Source organism: Ranitomeya imitator, chromosome 5, assembly GCF_032444005.1.
Source record: "Ranitomeya imitator isolate aRanImi1 chromosome 5, aRanImi1.pri, whole genome shotgun sequence".
NCBI lineage: Eukaryota > Metazoa > Chordata > Amphibia > Anura > Dendrobatidae > Ranitomeya > Ranitomeya imitator.
The window spans coordinates 3,343,791-3,364,360 of record NC_091286.1 but is presented as its reverse complement, the minus strand read 5'-3'; the positions used below and the strand labels follow the sequence as shown (position 1 = coordinate 3,364,360).

At 51.1% G+C, this 20,570-nt stretch overlaps 1 protein-coding gene across 1 annotated transcript in view; it reads left to right on the top strand.

Annotated features, from left to right (window-relative positions):
• Positions 1-20,570, top strand: part of LOC138681015 (cullin-9-like) — a 253,108-nt gene that overhangs the window by 12,609 nt on the left and 219,929 nt on the right. Inside the window, exons 2-6 of the mRNA XM_069768204.1 lie at positions 10,264-10,854; positions 11,044-11,198; positions 17,222-17,620; positions 17,777-17,840; positions 18,521-18,660. Coding sequence (XP_069624305.1) covers positions 10,272-10,854; positions 11,044-11,198; positions 17,222-17,620; positions 17,777-17,840; positions 18,521-18,660 — 1,341 coding nt within the window. The 5' untranslated portion in view covers positions 10,264-10,271. The remainder of the gene's footprint in view (positions 1-10,263; positions 10,855-11,043; positions 11,199-17,221; positions 17,621-17,776; positions 17,841-18,520; positions 18,661-20,570) is intronic.

The following is a 20,570-nucleotide window of genomic DNA, read 5'->3' as shown; positions in this document are numbered from 1 at the left end:
TCGTGATTATTCGCAATCGAGAATCTTCTTTTTTTGTGACTTTATTCTGTAATAACAGATTTCGATCCAATTCTTTGGCTCGTTGATAACCTCTATTGATGTCCTCAAATTTATATCCTCGATCCAAAAATCTACAGGTCATATCTCGGGCCTGTGCCTCAAATTCTTTATCAGTATCACAGATTCTTTTAGCGCGAATAAACTGGCCCTTTGGAATCGCCCTAATAGTGTGTCCCGGATGTGCTGACTTCGCATGTAACACAGAATTAGTACTCGTTTCTTTCCGGAAAATTGTACTGTGAATGCAACCCATCTGGTCCACCGTTCGTTGTAAATCCAAGAAATCCATCTTGTTGGTGGTAACTTTAACCCCTTCCCGACCTGTGACACAGCGTATGCGTCATGAAAGTCGGTGCCAATCCGACCTGTGACGCATATGCTGTGTCACAGAAAGATCGCGTCCCTGCAGATCCGGTGAAAGGGTTAACTCCCATTTCACCCGATCTGCAGGGACAGGGGGAGTGGTAGTTTAGCCCAGGGGGGGTGGCTTCACCCCCTCGTGGCTACGATCGCTCTGATTGGCTGTTGAAAGTGAAACTGCCAATCAGAGCGATTTGTAATATTTCACCTAAAAAAATGGTGAAATATTACAATCCAGCCATGGCCGATGCTGCAATATCATCGGCCATGGCTGGAAATACTAATGTGCACCCACCCCACCCCTCCGATCGCCCCCCCAGCCCTCCGATCTGTGGCCCGCTCCCCTCCGTCCTGTGCTCCGCTCCCCCGTCCTCCTGTCCGCTCCCCCCGTGCTCCAGTCACACCCCCCGCGCTCCAATCAAACCCCCCCGCACTCCGATCCCCCCCCCGTGCTCCGAACCACCCCCCCTGCACACCGATCCACCCCCCCTGCACACCGATCCACCCGCCCGCACACCGATCACTCTCCCCCATGCTCCGATCCCTCCCCCCCCGTGCTCCGACGCCCCCCCGTGCCCTGATCTCCCCCCCCTGTGCCCTGATCTCCCCCCCTTATACTTACCGATCCTGGCGGGGTCCCGTCCGTCTTCTTCCCCGAGCGCCGCCATGTTCCAAAATGGCGGGCGCATGCGCAGTGCGCCCGCCGAATCTGCCGGCCGGCAGATTCGTTCCAATGTGAATTTTGATCACTGTGATATAATCTATCACAGTGGTCAAAATAAAAAAACAGTAAATGACCCCCCCCCATTTGTCCCCCATAGATAGGGACAATAATAAAATAAAAAAATTTTTTTTTTTTCACTAAGGTTGGAGTTAGAACTAGGGTTAGGGTTAGGGTTAGGGGTAGGGTTAGGGGTAGGGGTAGGGGTAGGGGTAGGGTTAGGGGTAGGGGTAGGGGTAGGGGTAGGGTTAGGGTTAGGGTTAGGGGTAGGGTTAGGGTTTCGGTATGTGCACACGTATTCTGGTCCTCTGCGGATTTTTCCGCAGCGGATTTGATAAATCCGCAGTGCTAAACCGCTGCGGATTTATGGCAGATTTACCGCGGTTTTTCTGCGCATTTCACTGCGGTTTTACAACTGCGATTTTCTATTGGAGCAGTTGTAAAACCGCTGTGGAATCCGCAGAAAGAAGTGACATGCTGCGGAATGTAAACCGCTGCGTTTCCGTGCAGTTTTTCCGCAGCATGTGTACAGCGATTTTTGTTTCCCATAGGTTTACATTGAACTGTAAACTCATGGGAAACTGCTGCGGATCCGCAGCGTTTTCCGAAGCGTGTGCACATGCCTTTAGAATTAGGCTATGTGCACACGGTGCGGATTTGGCTGCGGATCTGCAGCGGATTGGCCGCTGCGGATTCGCAGCAGTGTTCCATCAGGTTTACAGTACCATGTAAACCTATGGAAAACCAAATCCGCTGTGCCCATGGTGCGGAAAATACCGCACGGAAACGCTGCGTTGTATTTTCCGCAGCATGTCAATTCTTTGTGCGGATTCCGCAGCGTTTTACACCTATTCCTCAATAGGAATCCGCAGGTGAAATCCGCAGTAAATCCGCAGGTAAAACGCAGTGCCTTTTACCCGCGGATTTTTCAAAAATGGTGCGGAAAAATCTCACACGAATCCGCAACGTGGGTACATAGCCTTAGGGTTAGGGTTGGGTTGGAATTAGGGTTGTGGTTAGGGTTAGGGGTGTGTTGGGGTTAGGGTTGTGGTTAGGGGTGTGTTGCGGTTAGGGTTGTGGTTAGGGTTACGGCTACAGTTGGGATAAGGGTTAGGGGTGTGTTGGCGTTAGAATTGAGGGGTTTCCACTGTTTAGGCACATCAGGGGGTCTCCAAACGCAACATGGCGCCACCATTGATTCCAGCCAATCTTTTATTCAAAAAGTCAAATGGTGCTCCTTCCCTTCCGAGCCCCGACGTGTGCCCAAACAGTGGTTTACCCCCACATATGGGGTATCAGTGTACTCAGGACAAACTGGGCAACAATTACTGGGGTCCAATTTCTCCTGTTACCCTTGAGAAAATAAAAAATTGCTTGCTAAAACATCATTTTTGAGGAAAGTAAAATGATTTTTTATTTTCACGGCTCTGCGTTGTAAACGTCTGTGAAGCACTTGGGGGTTCAAAGTGCTCACCACATATCTAGATAAGTTCCTTGGGGGGTCTAGTTTCCAAAATGGGGGCACTTGTGGGGGGTTTCTACTGTTTAGGCACACCAGGGGCTCTGCAAACGCAACGTGACGCCCGCAGACCATTCCATCAAAGTCTGCATTTCAAAACGTCACTACTTGACTTCCGAGCCCCGACATGTGCCCAAACAGTGGTTTACCCCCACATATGGGGTATCAGCGTACTCAGGACAAACTGGGCAACAATTACTGGGGTCCAATTTCTCCTGTTACCCTTGAGAAAATAAAAAATTGCTTGCTAAAACATCATTTTTGAGGAAAGAAAAATGATTTTTTATTTTCACGGCTCTGCGTTGTAAACGTCTGTGAAGCACTTGGGGGTTCAAAGTGCTCACCACATATCTAGATAAGTTCCTTGGGGGGTCTAGTTTCCAAAATGGGGTCACTTGTGGGGGGTTTCTACTGTTTAGGCACACCAGGGGCTCTGCAAACGCAACGTGACGCCCGCAGACCATTCCATCAAAGTCTGCATTTCAAAACGTCACTACTTGACTTCCGAGCCCCGACATGTGCCCAAACAGTGGTTTACCCCCACATATGGGGTATCAGCGTACTCAGGACAAACTGGGCAACAATTACTGGGGTCCAATTTCTCCTGTTACCCTTGAGAAAATAAAAAATTGCTTGCTAAAACATCATTTTTGAGGAAAGAAAAATGATTTTTTATTTTCACGGCTCTGCGTTGTAAACGTCTGTGAAGCACTTGGGGGTTCAAAGTGCTCACCACATATCTAGATAAGTTCCTTGGGGGGTCTAGTTTCCAAAATGGGGTCACTTGTGGGGGGTTTCTACTGTTTAGGCACACCAGGGGCTCTGCAAACGCAACGTGACGCCCGCAGACCATTCCATCAAAGTCTGCATTTCAAAACGTCACTACTTGACTTCCGAGCCCCGACATGTGCCCAAACAGTGGTTTACCCCCACATATGGGGTATCAGCGTACTCAGGACAAACTGGGCAACAATTACTGGGGTCCAATTTCTCCTGTTACCCTTGAGAAAATAAAAAATTGCTTGCTAAAACATCATTTTTGAGGAAAGAAAAATGATTTTTTATTTTCACGGCTCTGCGTTGTAAACGTCTGTGAAGCACTTGGGGGTTCAAAGTGCTCACCACATATCTAGATAAGTTCCTTTCGGGGTCTAGTTTCTAAAATGGGGTCACTTGTGGGGGGTTTCTACTGTTTAGCCACATCAGGGGCTCTGCAAACGCAACGTAACGCCCGCAGAGCATTCCATCAAAGTCTGCATTTCAAAATGTCACTACTTGACTTCCGAGCCCCGACATGTGCCCAAACTGTGGTTTACCCCCACATATGGGGTATCAGCGTACTCAGGAGAAACTGTACAACAACTTTTGGGGTCAAATTTCTCCTTTTACCCTTGGGAAAATAATAAATTGCAGGCTAAAAAATCATTTTAGAGAAAATAAAATTTTTATTTTATTTTCATGGCTCTGCGTTATAAACTTCTGTGAAGCACTTGGAAGTTCAAAGTCCTCACCACACATCTAGATTAGTTCCTTTGGGGGTCTAGTTTCCAAAATGGGGTCATATGTGGGGGATCTCCAATGTTTAGGCACACAGGGGCTCTCCAAACGTGACATGGTGTCCGCTAATGATTGGAGCTAATTTTCCATTTAAAAAGCCAATTGGCGTGCCTTCCCTTCCGAGCCCTGCCGTGCGCCCAAACAGTGGTTTACCCCCACATATGGGGTATCAGCGTACTCAGGACAAACTGGACAACAACATTTGCGGTCCAATTTCTCCTATTACCCTTGGCAAAATAGGAAATTCCAGGCTAAAAATCATTTTTGAGGAAAGAAAAATTATTTTTTATTTTCATGGCTCTGCATTATAAACTTCTGTGAAGCACCTGGGGGTTTAAAGTGCTCAATATGCATCTAGATAAGTTCCTTGGGGGGTCTAGTTTCCAAAATGGGGTCACTTGTGGGGGAGCTCCAATGCATAGGCACACAGGAGCTCTCTAAACGCGACATGGTGTCCGCTAACAATTGGAGCTAATTTTCCATTCAAAAAGTCAAATGGCGCGCCTTCCCTTCCGAGCCCTGCCGTGTGCCCAAACAGTGGTTTACCCCCACATATGAGGTATCGGCGTACTCGGGAGAAATTGCCCAACAAATTTTAGGATTCATTTTATCCTATTGCCCATGTGAAAATGAAAAACTGAGGCGAAAAGAATTTTTTTGTGAAAAAAAAAGTACTTTTTCATTTTTACAGATCAATTTGTGAAGCACCTGAGGGTTTAAAGTGCTCAATATGCATCTAGATAAGTTCCTTGGGGGGTCTAGTTTCCAAAATGGGGTCATTTGTGGGGGAGCTCCAATGTTTAGGCACACGGGGGCTCTCCAAACACGACATGGTGTCCGCTAACGATGGAGATAATTTTCCATTCAAAAAGTCAAATGGCGCTCCTTCCCTTCCGAACCTTACCATGTGCCCAAACAGTGGTTTACCCCCACATGTGAGGTATCGGTGTACTCAGGAGAAATTGCCAAACACATTTTAGGATCCATTTTATCCTGTTACCCATGTGAAAATGAAAAAAATTGAGGCTAAAAGAATTTTTTTGTGAAAAAAAAGTACTTTTTCATTTTTACGGATCAATTTGTGAAGCCCCCGGGGGTTCAAAGTTCTCACTATGCATCTAGATAAGTTCCTTGGGGCGTCTAGTTTCCAAAATGGGGTCACGTGTGGGGGAGCTCCAATTTTTAGGCACACGGGGGCTCTCCAAACGTGACATGGTGTCCGCTAAAGAGTGGAGCCAATTTTTCATTCAAAAAGTCAAATGGCGCTCCTTCCCTTCCAAGCCCTGCCGTGCGCCCAAACAGTGGTTTACCCCCACATATGAGGTATCAGCGTACTCAGGACAAATTGGACAACAACTTTCGTGGTTCAGTTTCTCCTTGTACCATTGGGAAAATAAAAAAAATGTTGCTAAAAGATAATTTTTGTGACTAAAAAGTTAAATGTTCATTTTTTCCTTCCATGTTGCTTCTGCTGCTGTGAAGCACCTGAAGGGTTAATAAACTTCTTGAATGTGGTTTTGAGTACCTTGAGGGGTGTAGTTTTTAGAATGGTGTCACTTTTGGGTATTTTCAGCCATATAGACCCCTCAAACTGACTTCAAATGTGAGGTGGTCCCTAAAAAAAATGGTTTTGTAAATTTCGTTGTAAAAATGAGAAATCGCTGGTCAAATTTTAACTCTTATAACTTCCTAGCAAAAAAAAATTTTGTTTCCAAAATTGTGCTGGTGTAAAGTAGACATGTGGGAAATGTTATTTATTAACTATTTTGTGTCACATAACTCTCTGGTTTAACAGAATAAAAATTCAAAATGTGAAAATTGCGAAATTTTCAAAATTTTCGCCAAATTTCCGTTTTTATCACAAATAAACGCAGAATTTATTGACCTAAATTTACCACTAACATGAAGCCCAATATGTCACGAAAAAACAATCTCAGAACCGCTAGGATCCGTTGAAGCGTTCCTGAGTTATTACCTCATAAAGGGACACTGGTCAGAATTGCAAAAAACGGCCAGGTCATTAAGGTCAAAATAGGCTGGGTCATGAAGGGGTTAAAGGTCAGCTTTACATTCCAATCGTTGTCATTCAGATGCATAAGAAATTTGTCCAGCTCCTTTCTCTCCCCCTGCCAAATAAACAACAGGTCATCGATGAAGCGCATCCAACTCACCACAGAGGGACCTTGAACATCATTCAGGTATGGCAACATATGTTCACGTTCCCATTGACCCATAAAGAGGTTGGCATATGAGGGCGCAAAAGCCGCCCCCATAGCCACGCCTCGTTGCTGTACATAGTATCTGTCCTTGAACGTAAAATAGTTATGGGTCAATGCATGTTCCAACAATTCCAATAGTAAGCATAATAGTTCACCATCAATGCCTTTGTTTGATTCCCTGTTCATGCTTTATGCAGGTGTAAAGAGATTCTACATCTCCAGTAATAAGAAACATATCTGGTTCCAATGTGATCCCTTGTAATCTCTGAAGAACATCTGCAGAATCTCTTACATAGGAGGGTAATTCCTCTACACAGGGCTTCAAATAATAATCCAGGAATTTACAGACCGGTTCATTCAGTCCACCACACCCTGATACTATGGGTCTACCGGGTGGGTTGGACAGTGCTCCCTGTATATATATAATATACCCTGTATGTAATAACTGCAGTATTATAACCAGTGCCCCTGTATATATATAATATACCCTGTATGTAATAACTGCAGTATTATAACCAGTGCCCCCTGTATATATATAATATACCCTGTATGTAATAACTGCAGTATTATAACCAGTTCCCCCTGTATATACATAATATACCCTGTATGTAATAACTGCAGTATTATAACCAGTGCCCCCTGTATATATATAATATACCCTGTATGTAATAACTGCAGTATTATAACCAGTGCCCCCTGTATATATATAATATACCCTGTATGTAATAACTGCAGTATTATAACCAGTTCCCCCTGTATATACATAATATACCCTGTATGTAATAACTGCAGTATTATAACCAGTGCCCCCTGTATATATATAATATACCCTGTATGTAATAACTGCAGTATTATAACCAGTGCCCCCTGTATATATATAATATACCCTGTATGTAATAACTGCAGTATTATAACCAGTGCCCCCTGTATATATATAATATACCCTGTATGTAATAACTGCAGTATTATAACCAGTGCCCCTGTATATATATAATATACCCTGTATGTAATAACTGCAGTATTATAACCAGTGCCCCCTGTATATATATAATATACCCTGTATGTAATAACTGCAGTATTATAACCAGTTCCCCCTGTATATACATAATATACCGTGTAATAACTGCAGTATTATAACCAGTGCCCCCTGTATATATAATATACCCTGTGTAATAACTGCAGTATTATAACCAGTGCCCCCTATATGTATAATATACCCTATATGTAATAACTGCAGTATTATAACCAGTGCCCCCTGTATATATAATATACCCTGTGTAATAACTGCAGTATTATAACCAGTGCCCCCTATATGTATAATGTACCCTATATGTAATAACTGCAGTATTATAACCAGTGCCTCCTCTATATATATAATATACCCTGTATGTAATAACTGCAGTATTATAACCAGTTCCCCCTGTATATACATAATATACCCTGTGTAATAACTGCAGTATTATAACCAGTGCCCCCTATATGTATAATATACCCTATATGTAATAACTGCAGTATTATAACCAGTGCCCCCTGTATATATAATATACCCTGTGTAATAACTGCCGTATTATAACCAGTGCCCCCTATATGTATAATATACCCTATATGTAATAACTGCAGTATTATAACCAGTGCCCCCTGTATATATAATATACCCTGTGTAATAACTGCCGTATTATAACCAGTGCCCCCTATATGTATAATATACCCTATATGTAATAACTGCAGTATTATAACCAGTGCCCCCTGTATATATAATATACCTTGTGTAATAACTGCAGTATTATAACCAGTGCCCCCTATATGTATAATGTACCCTATATGTAATAACTGCAGTATTATAACCAGTGCCTCCTCTATATATATAATATACCCTGTATGTAATAACTGCAGTATTATAACCAGTTCCCCCTGTATATACATAATATACCCTGTGTAATAACTGCAGTATTATAACCAGTGCCCCTATATGTATAATATACCCTATATGTAATAACTGCAGTATTATAACCAGTGCCCCCTGTATATATAATATACCCTGTGTAATAACTGCCGTATTATAACCAGTGCCCCCTATATGTATAATATACCCTGTATGTAATAACTGTGGTATTATAACCAGTGCCCCCTGTATATACACTGCTGAAAAAAATAAAGGGAACACTAAAATCCCACATCCTAGATATCACTGAATGAAATATTCCAGTTGTAAATCTTTATTCATTGCATAGTGGAATGTGTTGAGAACAATAAAACCTAAAAATGATCAACGTAAATCACAACTAATATCCCATGGAGGTCTGGATTTAGAATGATGATCAAAATCAAAGTGGAAAATTAAGTCACAGGCTGGTCCAACTTCAGTGGAAATGCCTCAAGACAAGGAAATGATGCTCAGCATTGTGTGCGGCCTCCACGTGCCTGTATGACCTCCCTACAATGCCTGGGCATGCTCCTGATGAGGCGGCGGATGGTCTCCTGAGGGATCTCCTCCCAGACCTCGACTAAAGCATCCGCCAACTCCTGGACAGTCTGTGGTGCAACGTGACGCTGGTGGATGGTGTGAGACATGATGTCCCAGATGTGCTCAATCGGATTCAGGTCTGGGGAACGGGCGGGCCAGTCCATAGCTTCAATGCCTTCATCGTGCAGGAACTGCTGACACACTCCAGCCACATGAGGTCTGGCATTGTCCTGCATTAGGAGGAACCTAGGGCCAACCGCACCAGAATATGGTCTCACAAGGGGTCTGAGGATCTCATCTCGGTACCTAATGGCAGTCAGGATACCTCTGGTGAGCACATGGAGGGCTGTGCGGCCCTCCAAAGAATTGCCACCCCACACCATTACTGACCCACTGTCAAACCGGTCATGCTGAAGGATATTGCAGGCAGCAGATCGCTCTCCACGGTGTCTCCAGACTCTGTCACGTCTGTCACATGTGCTCAGTGTGAACCTGCTTTCATCTGTGAAGAGCACAGGGCGCCAGTGGTGAATTTGCCAATCCTGGTGTTCTGTGGCAAATGCCAAGCATCCTGCACGGTGTTGGGCTGTGAGCACAACCCCCATCTGTGGACATCGGGCACTCAGGCCATCCTCATGGAGTCGGTTTCTAACCGTTTGTGCAGACACATGCACATTTGTGGCCTGCTGGAGGTCATTTTTCAGGGCTCTGGCAGGGCTCCTCCTGTTCCTCCTTGCTCAAAGGCTGAGGTAGCGGTCCTGCTGCTGGGTTGTTGCCCTCCTATGGCCCCCTCCACGTCTCCTGGTGTACTGGCCTGTCTCCTGGTAGTGCCTCCAGCCTCTGGACACTACGCTGACAGACACAGCAAACCTTGCCACAGCTCGCATTGATGTGCCATCCTGGATGAGCTGCACTACCTGAACCACTTGTGTGGGTTGTAGAGTCCATCTCATGCTACCACGAGTGTGAAAGCACAACCAACATTCAAAAGTGACCAAAACATCAGCCAGAAAGCATTGGTACTGAGAAGTGGTCTGTGGTCCCCACCTGCAGAACCATTCCATTATTGAGGGGGTCTTGATAATTGCCAATAATTTCCATCTGTTTTCTATTCAATTTGCACAACAGCATGTGAAATTAATTGTCAATCAGTGTTGCTTCCTAAGTGGACAGTCTGATTTCACAGAAGTTTGATTCACTTGGAGTTATATTCTGTTGTTTAAGCGTTCCCGTTATTTTTTTGAGCAGTGTGTGTACAGGGGGCACTGTTTATAATACTGCAGTTATTACATACAGGGCAGGTAGAAGGATGAGTGATGGGACATTGCCCAAGTTTGATCTTGCTCCTTTCCACTGTGTGTAGTGTCGGCCATGTTGGTGGGGGAGCGGAGGAACGGCAATCTCCTGGTCCAGTTGGCCCCGAAGCTTCAGGCGCAGCCGGAGGAGCTGTTGCGGCAGCGGTGGAGCGTAGACGGTCATGTGGAATATCTGATCCGATGGGCGGTGCACAGCACGGAGGAGTTGGGGTCCGGCAGCAGTGGAGCCACCTCACAAGCGGAGAACAAGTCCTCCAACATCCTCATGTGGATGTCCGCCGAGGAAGTGTACAGCAACTGCCCAACCCTGCTGAGGAAACGGAAGCTGGAGGGGCCCGGAGTGCCGGAGGAGAAGAGCCCCGGGGCACCAGACGAGGGCGCCCTGCAGGAAATGTCAGAAGACGTTCGGATGCTGGTGCAGAGAGCCGCCCGTCAGATGTCGCACAGCTGTGGTCCCGACTCCTCCATCCTCAACACCATCCACGTGCTGAGCGCTTACGCCAGCATCGGCTCGCTGGCCGGGGTCTTCAAGGAGACGGGAGCACTGGACCTGCTGATGAAAATGCTGTGCAACCCGGAAAAGCAGATCCGCAAGAATGTCGGCAAGATGTTGCGCGCACTGGCGTCACACGATGCAGGTGAGGCCAGACTACCACCATGGGTGAACGACAGGTAGATGGTCTGAGCCGGGCCACCACCCTGTGTGAGCCGTCGTGCAGCCATAGAGCCACGTAGACAGATCTGGCGACTCAGGGCATTGCTCCGGCACTGTGCCCTGTGGTTCCGGGCGGCGCCCGCCATGACGGCTGCTTCTGTGTGTTTTGCAGGAAGTCGCGCCCACGTCTTGTTGTCCCTCAGTCAGCAGGACGGCATCGAGCAACACATGGATTTCGAGTCTCGCTTCACACTGCTGCAGCTCTTCGCGGAGACCACCAGCTCGGAGGAACATTGCATCTCCTTTGATGGCATCCACCTCCCTCAGGTGAGTGTAGGCGTCACACGGGAAGACGGAGATGATGGGGCGCGATTATCCCACCTGACGCCCATCATAAAGAACCTCCTTGCCCCCAGTAGTCCTGACCCCACAACAGGTCCTCGAAGAAACACCGCACCTAGAGAGCCGATCTGTCCCATCCGACTCCGACCTGTATCTTCACATCCAGAGGGGAGAGGATGGGAGGCTGCTGGTGTCCTCCAAAGGGGAGAGGAAGGGAGGCTGCTGGTGTCCTCCAGAGGGGAGAGGAAGGGAGGCTGCTGGTGTCCTCCAGAGGGGAGAGGAAGGGAGGCTGCTGGTGTCCTCCAGAGGGGAGAGGAAGGGAGGCTGCTGGTGTCCTCCAGAGGGGAGAGGAAGGGAGGCTGCTGGTGTCCTCCAGAGGGGAGAGGAAGGGAGGCTGCTGGTGTCCTCCAGAGGGGAGAGGAAGGGAGGCTGCTGGTGTCCTCCAGAGGGGAGAGGAAGGGAGGCTGCTGGTGTCCTCCAGAGGGGAGAGGAAGGGAGGCTGCTGGTGTCCTCCAGAGGGGAGAGGAAGGGAGGCTGCTGGTGTCCTCCAGAGGGGAGAGGAAGGGAGGCTGCTGGTGTCCTCCAGAGCGGAGAGGAAGGGAGGCTGCTGGTGTCCTCCAGAGGAAAGAGGATGGGAGTCTGCTGGTGTCCTCCAGAGCGGAGAGGAAGGGAGGCTGCTGGTGTCCTCAAGAGGGGAGAGGAAGGGAGGCTGCTGGTGTCCTCCAGAGGGGAGAGGAAGGGAGGCTGCTGGTGTCCTGCAGAGGGGAGAGGATGGGAGGCTGCTGGTGTCCTCCAGAGGGGAGAGGAAGGGAGGCTGCTGGTGTCCTGCAGAGGGGAGAGGATGGGAGGCTGCTGGTGTCCTCCAGAGGGGAGAGGAAGGGAGGCTGCTGGTGTCCTGCAGAGGGGAGAGGATGGGAGGCTGCTGGTGTCCTCCAGAGGGGAGAGGAAGGGAGGCTGCTGGTGTCCTGCAGAGGGGAGAGGATGGGAGGCTGCTGGTGTCCTGCAGAGGGGAGAGGAAGGGAGGCTGCTGGTGTCCTCCAGAGGGGAGAGGAAGGGAGGCTGCTGGTGTCCTCCAGAGGGGAGAGGAAGGGAGGCTGCTGGTGTCCTCCAGAGGGGAGAGGAAGGGAGGCTGCTGGTGTCCTCCAGAGGGGAGAGGAAGGGAGGCTGCTGGTGTCCTCCAGAGGGGAGAGGAAGGGAGGCTGCTGGTGTCCTCCAGAGGGGAGAGGAAGGGAGGCTGCTGGTGTCCTCCAATGGGGAGAGGAAGGGAGGCTGCTGGTGTCCTCCAGAGCGGAGAGGAAGGGAGGCTGCTGGTGTCCTCCAGAGGGGAGAGGAAGGGAGGCTGCTGGTGTCCTCCAGAGGGGAGAGGAAGGGAGGCTGCTGGTGTCCTCCAGAGGGGAGAGGAAGGGAGGCTGCTGGTGTCCTCCAGAGGGGAGAGGATGGGAGGCTGCTGGTGTCCTCCAATGGGGAGAGGAAGGGAGGCTGCTGGTGTCCTCCAGAGGGGAGAGGAAGGGAGGCTGCTGGTGTCCTCCAGAGGGGAGAGGAGGGGAGGCTGCTGGTGTCCTCCAGAGGGGAGAGGAAGGGAGGCTGCTGGTGTCCTCCAGAGGGGAGAGGAAGGGAGGCTGCTGGTGTCCTCCAGAGGGGAGAGGAGGGGAGGCTGCTGGTGTCCTCCAGAGGGGAGAGGAAGGGAGGCTGCTGGTGTCCTCCAGAGGAAAGAGGATGGGAGTCTGCTGGTGTCCTCCAGAGCGGAGAGGAAGGGAGGCTGCTGGTGTCCTCAAGAGGGGAGAGGAAGGGAGGCTGCTGGTGTCCTCCAGAGGGGAGAGGAAGGGAGGCTGCTGGTGTCCTGCAGAGGGGAGAGGATGGGAGGCTGCTGGTGTCCTCCAGAGGGGAGAGGAAGGGAGGCTGCTGGTGTCCTGCAGAGGGGAGAGGATGGGAGGCTGCTGGTGTCCTCCAGAGGGGAGAGGAAGGGAGGCTGCTGGTGTCCTGCAGAGGGGAGAGGATGGGAGGCTGCTGGTGTCCTCCAGAGGGGAGAGGAAGGGAGGCTGCTGGTGTCCTGCAGAGGGGAGAGGATGGGAGGCTGCTGGTGTCCTGCAGAGGGGAGAGGAAGGGAGGCTGCTGGTGTCCTCCAGAGGGGAGAGGAAGGGAGGCTGCTGGTGTCCTCCAGAGGGGAGAGGAAGGGAGGCTGCTGGTGTCCTCCAGAGGGGAGAGGAAGGGAGGCTGCTGGTGTCCTCCAGAGGGGAGAGGAAGGGAGGCTGCTGGTGTCCTCCAGAGGGGAGAGGAAGGGAGGCTGCTGGTGTCCTCCAATGGGGAGAGGAAGGGAGGCTGCTGGTGTCCTCCAGAGCGGAGAGGAAGGGAGGCTGCTGGTGTCCTCCAGAGGGGAGAGGAAGGGAGGCTGCTGGTGTCCTCCAGAGGGGAGAGGAAGGGAGGCTGCTGGTGTCCTCCAGAGGGGAGAGGAAGGGAGGCTGCTGGTGTCCTCCAGAGGGGAGAGGAAGGGAGGCTGCTGGTGTCCTCCAGAGGGGAGAGGATGGGAGGCTGCTGGTGTCCTCCAATGGGGAGAGGAAGGGAGGCTGCTGGTGTCCTCCAGAGGGGAGAGGAAGGGAGGCTGCTGGTGTCCTCCAGAGGGGAGAGGAGGGGAGGCTGCTGGTGTCCTCCAGAGGGGAGAGGAAGGGAGGCTGCTGGTGTCCTCCAGAGGGGAGAGGAAGGGAGGCTGCTGGTGTCCTCCAGAGGGGAGAGGAGGGGAGGCTGCTGGTGTCCTCCAGAGGGGAGAGGAAGGGAGGCTGCTGGTGTCCTCCAGAGGAGAGGAAGGGAGGCTGCTGGTGTCCTCCAGAGGAGAGGAAGGGAGGCTGCTGGTGTCCTCCAGAGGGGAGAAGAAGGGAGGCATCAGGTGTTCTCCAGAGGGGATAAGAAGAAAGACAGCTGGTGTCCTCCAGAGGTGAGAGGAAGGGAGGCTGCGGGTGACTTCCAGAGAGGAGTGGAGGCTGCTAGTGTCCTCCAGAGGGGAGAGGAAGGGAGGCTGCAGATGTGCTCCAGAGGGGAGAGGATGGGAGGCTGCTGGTGTCCTCCAGAGGGGAGAGGATGGGAGGCATCAGGTGTTCTCCAGAGCGGTGAGGAAGGGAGGCTGCAGATGTGCTCCAGAGGGGAGAGGATGGGAGGCTGCTGGTGTCCTCCAGAGGGGAGAGGATGGGAGGCATCAGGTGTTCTCCAGAGCGGTGAGGAAGGGAGGCTGCTGGTGCCCTCCAGAGAGGAAGGGAGGCATCAGGTGCCCTCCAGAGGGAAGAGGAAGGGATGCATGAGGTGTCCTCCAGAGGGGAGAGGAGGGGAGGCTGCAGGTGACTTCCAGAGGGGGTAGGCGGGTAAGAAAATACATACATTACAGCTAATAGAAACCAGAGAACAGTTACATACATCAAATGGCATATTATTCAAATACAGGACAGGGCAAAAGTACATATCATGACAATCCCTTCCCCTCCCAATTTGTGTACGAACTAGGGACCTCTACAGGTCGCTGGTTAAGTACACACAGGCTTGGCTGACCGGACTCAGGGCTCCTCTTGCCTGGACAGTCCATCTGCATTTTGGTGTTGGCTGCCTCTTCTATACTGTATGGTAAAGTTATGGGGCTGCAGAGCCAGGCTCCATCGTAGTAAGCATCCATTGTCCCCAGAGACTCTGTTCAGCCAGATGAGAGGATTGTGATCAGTAACCACAGTGAATTCTCGTCCATACAGATACGGTCTTAGTTTCCTGAGGGCCCACACTACAGCCAGACATTCTTTTTCAACAGTTGCATAGGCCTCTTCTCGGTCCAGCAATTTCCGGCTGAGGTAGGCAATGGGGTGCTCGTCCCCAGCTGCATTCACCTGGCTGAGTACAGCTCCCAGTCCATAAGCAGAGGCGTTGGTCTGCACAATGAATCTCCTCTTGTAGTCTGGAGCAGCCAGAACAGGGTCGCAGACCAGAGCGTCCTTCATTCCTTCTGCTCTGATCCCTCTGCTGCCTACCAGTTTGTGACGGGGTGTACGGCAGAGCAAGAAGGGACAAAAGGCCGAGGGATGATTCTACAGATTTATTATCAAGAACGCTGGAACAACACATGCAGGTAGATCTACAGAGTCCACAATTAGTCCAACGGAACAGATTCGGGGGCACCTCCCGATAATCCTTGTGCCAGGTAACAAAGCAATAGTCCACAATTAGTCCAAGGGATCATATTCTGGGGCACCTCCCGATAATCCTTGTGCCAGGTAACAAAGCAATAGTCCACAATTAGTCCAAGGGATCATATTCGGGGGCACCTCCCGATAATCCTTGTGCCAGGTAACAAAGCAATAGTCCACAATTAGTCCAAGGGATCCCAAAACAATCTCACGAACAACGAGATATGTCCTCAGCTCAAGTCTCGCCCCGTTCGCTTCCGCAGTCACAGATGGGCGTGGGGCCTTGCCTCAGCTAAGAATCCCCACTCCTTCTCCTTCAAGGATCAACTCACATCTGATCTCAAATAAGAATGGATTGTCTGAGCTCCTGGGATCCGCCCATGAAGGGGTAGGGGTCACACCTTCTATTCAATGGTTGGGTCCACCAGAAGATTCTAGACTGGTGGGCTCCAAGTAGTCTATGTAGTATGTACATTTGACTAGCCACCTGCTGTGAGGAAGAATGGCTATTCTTCACTAGTGATGTTGACAAAGCTTAATTACATAGTAACATAGTAACATAGTAACATAGTTAGTAAGGCCGAAAAAAGACATTTGTCCATCCAGTTCAGCCTATATTCCATCATAATAAATCCCCAGATCTACGTCCTTCTACAGAACCTAATAATTGTATGATACAATATTGTTCTGCTCCAGGAAGACATCCAGGCCTCTCTTGAACCCCTCGACTGAGTTCGCCATCACCACCTCCTTAGGCAAGCAATTCCAGATTCTCACTGCCCTAACAGTAAAGAATCCTCTTCTATGTTGGTGGAAAAACCTTCTCTCCTCCAGACGCAAAGAATGCCCCCTTGTGCCCGTCACCTTCCTTGGTATAAACAGATCCTCAGCGAGATATTTGTATTGTCCCCTTATATACTTATACATGGGGACATGTATAATTACATTATAGCTTAGGGCTGCAAGTATTGGGGAAAGGAGACATATTGTTACAGGTGAACTCCCAGCACAAGAAAATACATAAATTACAGCTAATAGAAACCAGAGAATAGTTACATACATCAAATGGCATATTATTCAAATACAGGACAGGGCAAAAGTACATATCATGACAATGTGTTCTCCAGAGGGGAGAGGAAGGGAGGTTGCTGGTGTCCTCCAGAGGGGAGAGGAAGGGAGGCTGCAGGTGTCCTCCAGAGGGGAGAGGATGGGATTCTCCTGGTGTTCTCCAGAGGGGAGAGGAAGGGAGGCATCAGGTGCCCTCCAGAGGGGAGAGGAAGGGAGGCTGCAGATGTTCCCCAGAGGGGAGGGGAGGCTGCAGATGTCCTCCAGAGGGGAGAGGATGGGAGGCTGTTGGTGTTCTCCAGGGGGGAGAGAAAGGCATCAGGTGTCCTCCAGAGGAGAGAGGAAGGGAGGCTGCTGGTGTCCTCCAGAGGGGAGAGGAAGGGAGGCTGCCTTTCCAGAGTGGGAGAGAAAGGGAGACTGCAGGTGTCCTCCAGAGGGTAGAGGAAGGGAGGCTGCTGGTGTCCTCCAAAGGGGAGTGGAGGCTGTGGCTGTCCTCCAGAGAGGAGAGGAGGGGAAGCTGTAGGTGTCCTCCAGAGAGGAGAGAAGGCTATGGGTGTCCTCCAGAGGGTAGAGGAGGGGAGGCTGGTGGTGTCCTGCAGGGAGAGGAGACTGTAGATCTTGCTGGGGTGAAGACTGATGTGTTTTCTCCCCGTCCTCCACGATCAGAGGCTTTTTGGTGCGGTGTCTGAGAGGGGATTGGTTGGTGTAGCAGTTGGGGTTCCAATGTGGACCCTTGGATGTTCTGGGGTGTTATGGTTCTGTGATTGGTTGGTCTTTTTTCGGCAGATCCCGGGGAAGCAGCTCTTCTCATTGGTGAAACGTTACCTGTGTGTGACATCTTTGTTGGACCAATTGAGCAGTGACCGGCCGGACCGTGAGGAGACAGACCACCTCCAGCGCCAGTTTGACTTCTGCATGGCGATGGGCAGCCTGATCTGCGAGCTGGTGCGGGTCATGGGCTACAGGACGGAGGGGCATCCATCTGTGTGTTGGCGTGGATTCGGTGTGCAGCGGCAGTCAAGTACCCCCGGGACACACGTTTCCAGCACATGTGAGGACATGGTGCACACACGTCACACTCTGCAGCAGGGGATGGAGGAGCGCATGATCCAGGTTCCTCGTGAGATTCATGTGGGGGATAAGGGCACCTTCTGGCAGCGTGGGCAGGAGATGCCCCCAGGGCAGGTGGGTGTTGTTTGCTCTGCATTGCTCTTTGCGTCTCACTGAAGATCCGCGGCCTCCTCAATCACCCACGGTCCACTCACATGGCGTTAGGTGCCCAGCCCATGGGGGAGTAGGCAAGTACATGGGCATTTTGTCATGTGTTGTCTTTCCTTCAAGGTTGACGTGCATCAAGTCCTGAAGTGGGGCAAGAAGAATATGGGGGTCACTAATAATGTAGCAGGTGAGTGCAGATGAAGACACTGGGCAGCATTGTCATTCTGTGCCCCAGGACAGCTGAGTGCCACCATCACCACTATCACAGAGGTGGTCTCCACATAGAGAACCATTCACCAGTTTTACCCTGTCGCACTGGCCCCATGTTGGACCAGCAGCTGCAGAGCTGAGGACATCATCCTTTTTATTTTTAATTTCTCTCTTGTAAAGTTTAGGTAATAATTTACATAAGACAAGGGGGCGTTACCATAGATTCTTCTCTGGGGGAGTGTACATCTTCCCCTGCATATGGTTGACCAATCATAGGTAGCAGGTGTCATGCAGGAGAGAAAGGACCACTCCCCCGCTCTTCACTGATTGCTGCAGCTTTGTGTGCAGATACAGCAGAGCTGAGTTATGTATCATTATAAACACTTCCATATCTCATCCCCCTGCAGTTAGTGTGGGAGAAGGGTGAGATACAACTGCAGTGTTAGAGGAGATCTTATCATAAATTCTAACCTCAATTTTGCAAGTGAATGTCCCTACAATGGAGAGAAGAATTGTAAGATAACAGCAACGTTTTCCTCAGCTCTGCAGCTGCTGGTCCTTCTTGTGGCCAGTATACAAACTGCTGAAGGGTCCCCCTCACTGTTCCTGTGACCTGCTGTGTGGTTTAAGCCATGCAACTGCTTTGTCTCCTTGCAGAGACCCCAGTGGACCCTGTGTCAAGTACTGGCTGCATCTCACATGCTGACTGGTGGGAACTGCTCTTTTTCATCAGACAACTGAACTGCGAGGACCAGGAGAGAGTGTTGGAGGCTGTCAGACCAGGTGTGCAGAAACCGGTAAGCTGTGGATGACTGGGTGTGCGCAGGCCAAAGAGTTGTGGACGACGGGGTGTGCGCAGTCCCTGAGCTGCGGATGATGGAGTGTACACAGGCCACTAAGCTGCAGATGGCGGGGTGTGTGCAGGCCGCTGAGCTGCAGATGACTGGGTGTGTGCAGGCTGCTGAGCTGCAGATGACGGCGGTGTTTTTCAGGCTGATGAGCTGCAGATGACAGGGTGTGCGCAGGCTGCTGAGCTGCAGATGGCAGGGTATGTGCAGGCTGCTGAGCTGCAGATGATAGGGTGTGTGCAGGCTACTGAGCTGCAGATGACGGGGTGTGTGCAGGCTGCTGAGCTGCAGATGGGTTGTGTGCAGGCTGCTGAGCTGTGGATGATGGGGTGTGCACAGGCTGCTGAGCTGCAGATGACGGGGTGTGTGCAGGCTGCTGAACTGCAGATGACGGGGGTGTTTTTCAGGCTGATGAGCTGCAGATGACAGGGTGTGTGCAGGCTGCTGAGCTGCAGATGACTGGGTGTGTGCAGGCTGCTGAGCTGCAGATGACTGGGTGTGTGCAGGCTGCTGAGCTGAAGATGACGGGGTGTGTGCAGGCTGCTGAGCCGCAGATGGCGGGTTGTGTGCAGGCTGCTGAGCTGCAGAAGACGGCGTGTGTGCAGGCTGCTGAGCTGCAGATGACGGGAGTGTTTTTCAGGCTGATGAGCTGCAGATGGGGTGTGTGCAGGCTGCTGAGCTGCAGATGACGGGATGTGCGCAGGCTGCTGAGCTGCAGATGGCGGGGTGTGTGCAGGCTGCTGAGCTGCAGAAGATGGGGTGTGTGCAGGCTGCTGAGCTGCAGATGACGGAGTGTGCGCAGGCTGCTGAGCTGTGGATGATGGGTTGTGCGCACGCTGCTGAACTGCATATGACGGGGTATGTGCAGGCTGCTGAGCTGCAGATGACAAGGGTGTTTTTCAGGCTGATGAGCTGCCGATGACAGGGTGTGCGCAGGCTGCTGAGCTGCAGATGGCGGGGTGTGTGCAGGCTGCTGAGCTGCAGATGACGGGGTGTGTGCAGGCTGCTGAGCTGCAGATGGCGGGGTGTGTGCAGGCTGCTGAGCTGCAGATGACGGGGTGTGTGCAGGCTGCTGAGCTGCAGATGACGGGGTGTGTGCAGGATGCTGAGCTGCAGATGGCGGGTTGTGTGCAGGCTGCTGAGCTGCAGATGACGGGGTGTGTGCAGGCCGCTGAGCTGCAGATGACGGGGTGTGTGCAGGCTGCTGAGCTGCAGATGACAGGTGTGTGCAGGCTGCTGAGCTGCAGATGACTGGGTGTGTGCAGGCTGCTGAGCTGCAGATGACGGGGTGTGCGCAGGCCGCTGAGCTGCAGATGACGGGGTGTGTGCAGGCTGCTGAGCTGCAGATGGCGGGGGTGTTTTTCAGGCTGATGAGCTGCAGATGACAGGGTGTGCGCAGGCTGCTGAGCTGCAGATGACGGGGTGTGTGCAGGCAGCTAAGCTGCAGATGATAGGGTGTGTGCAGGCTGCTGAGCTGCAGATGACGGGGTGTGTGCAGGCTGCTGATCTGCAGATGACGGGGTGTGTGCAGGCTGATGAGCTGCAGATGACAGGGTGTGCGCAGGCTGCTGAGCTGCAGATGGCGGGGTGTGCGCAGGCTGCTGAGCTGCAGATGACAGGGTGTGCGCAGGCTACTGAGCTGCAGATGGTGGGGTGTGTGCAGGCTGCTGAGCTGCAGATGGCGGGTTGTGTGCAGGCTGCTGAGCTGCAGATGACGGGGTGTGTGCAGTGTTATGAATAGGTAATTCAGAACCACAATGGACCTTGAAGTTCAGAGCACACAAGTGACCTGACAAAAACCACAAAACATAGGACGAGCTCTGAGACGTGGGAACTCTGCTGACCGCAATTCCTAAACC